Source organism: Pecten maximus, unplaced genomic scaffold (genome assembly GCF_902652985.1).
Source record: "Pecten maximus unplaced genomic scaffold, xPecMax1.1, whole genome shotgun sequence".
Classification (NCBI taxonomy): Eukaryota; Metazoa; Mollusca; class Bivalvia; order Pectinida; family Pectinidae; genus Pecten; species Pecten maximus.
Genome location: NW_022980977.1, coordinates 1 through 2,250, shown reverse-complemented (window position 1 = coordinate 2,250; position 2,250 = coordinate 1). Strand labels below are relative to the sequence as shown.

The following is a 2,250-nucleotide window of genomic DNA, read 5'->3' as shown; positions in this document are numbered from 1 at the left end:
TCAACATCTCCACCCAACAACCCATAAAAAACTACCCCTCATTCTACACAAGTCATCGTCTAAAACCCATAACCACTACCCCAATCGGCCACACAATGTCATCTATAAACCATAACTACTACCCCTCATCTAAACAATGTCATCCTCATAAACCCATAACCACTACCCCTCATCTAAACAATGTCATCTTCACAAACCCATAACCACAACCCCTCATCGGCACAATGTCATCTTAACAAACCCATACCACTACCCCTCTCATCTAAACAATGTCATCTCACAAACCCATAACCACTATCCCCTCATCTACACAATGGCAATCGTAACAACCCATACCACTACCCCTCATCGGACAAGGGGCAGCGGAAAACAAAACCAGAAACGAGGACCGCCCAGCGACCACAAGGTCTCATCCGCACAAACCCAGAAACTAAGACCCCTCAAGCGACACAATGGCATCTGCACCCAAACCCAGCCATAACCACTGACCCTCATGAAACAAGTGTCATCGTCACAAAACCAATAACCACAACCCCTCATCGGACAATGTCATCCTCATTTAACCCAAACCACTACCCCTCCTCTACACAAGGGGCATCCGCCGAAACCCATGAACCACGACCCCTCTCTACAAAGGTCAGTTAACAAAACCCATAAAGACGACCCCCGCAGCCGCACAAAACCCAAACGAAACGACCCCGCTAGCCGCAGAAACCTCCGGAACGACGACACCGCCAAGCGACACAAGGGGCAGCCGCAAAAACCCAGAACCACGACCCCGCAGCGCAACAAGGGGCATGCGTCACAAACCCCACACTAGAACGACTACCCCCCAGCCCGAACAAAAACCAAACGGACGACCCCCCCATGCCCGCACAAAACCCAGAACGACGACCCCCCAGCCGCAACAAACCCAGAACGACGACCGCCCAGCCGCACAAACCCAGAACGACGACCCCCCACCGCACAAAACCAGAACGACGACCCCCAGACCCCCCACCCGACACACCACAAACCAAGAACGACGACCGCCCCAGCAGCACAAACCAAGAACAGACGACCCCCTCCAGCCGCCCCAAACCCAGAACGACGACCCCCAGCCGCAAAAAACCCAGAACGACGACCCTCCAGCCGCACAAACCCAGAACGACGACCCCCCAGCCGCACAAACCCCAGAACGACGCCCCCCCCAGCCGCACAAACCCAGAAACACGACCCCCAGCCGCACAAACCCAGAACGACGACCCCCCAGCCGCACAAACCAAACGACGACCCCCAGCCGCACAAACCCAGAACGACGACCCACAGCGCACAAACCCAAAAACGACGACCCCAGCCGCACAAACCCATAAACGACGACCCCCCGGGCCGCACAAACCAAAAACAAACCCCCAGGCACAAACCATAAACGAACCCCATCCCAAAAAACCCGAACGACTACCCCCAGTCCCACAAACCCAAAAACACACCCCCAGTCCAAAACCCAAAATACGCCCGCCCTCCTCACAAAACATAACTACACCCAATCCCCACAAACCCAAATACACCCCCCTCCACAAAACCCAAACAACCCCTCATAAAACGAATGACGGAACAAACCCAACAACCCCGAAAGCCACAAACCCAACCACGACCCATACACAAGCACCCAAAAACCCAAACGACGACCCGCACCCCCAAAGGGAGCGCACAAACCCAGAACGACGACCCCAGGTACCAAGGCACCAAAAAAAACCAGAACGACGACCCCCAGCTGCACAAACCCAGAAGAGGACCCCACGACCAAGCAGCCACAAAACCAAAAAACGACACCCCAGCCGCACAAACCCAAAAACGACACCCCACACGCAACAAACCAAGAACGAGACCCCCAAAGCCGCACAAACCCAAACACACCCCCACACACAAGGGCAGCGGAACAAACCCAAACGAGGACCCCGCACACCCAAGGCACGGAACAAACCCAGAACGACGACCCCGCAGCGACACAAGGGCAGGCCGCACAAACCAAGAAGAGGACCCGCAGCCGCACAAACCAACCACGACCCCAGCAACAAGGGCAGCCCACAAAACCCATAACAACAGCCCAAGCACACAAGGGCACCGCACAAACCAAGAACGACGACCGCCCAGCAAAAGGGAAAGGCACAAACCAAAAGAGACCCCCAGCGACACAAGGGAAGCGCACAAAACCCAGAAGACACCGCCCAAACAAACAAGGCACAAAGACAGGACCCACGAAAAACCCCC

The 2,250-nt window shown here is 55.4% G+C and overlaps 1 protein-coding gene across 1 annotated transcript; it reads left to right on the top strand.

Moving 5' to 3' along the window:
• Positions 1–867: 867 nt before the first annotated feature.
• LOC117319850 (extensin-like) lies at positions 868–2,079 on the top strand. The gene has a single exon (XM_033874569.1). It carries the CDS (start codon positions 868–870, stop codon positions 2,077–2,079), a length of 1,212 nt encoding a protein of 403 aa, XP_033730460.1.
• The last annotated feature ends 171 nt before the right edge of the window (positions 2,080–2,250 follow it).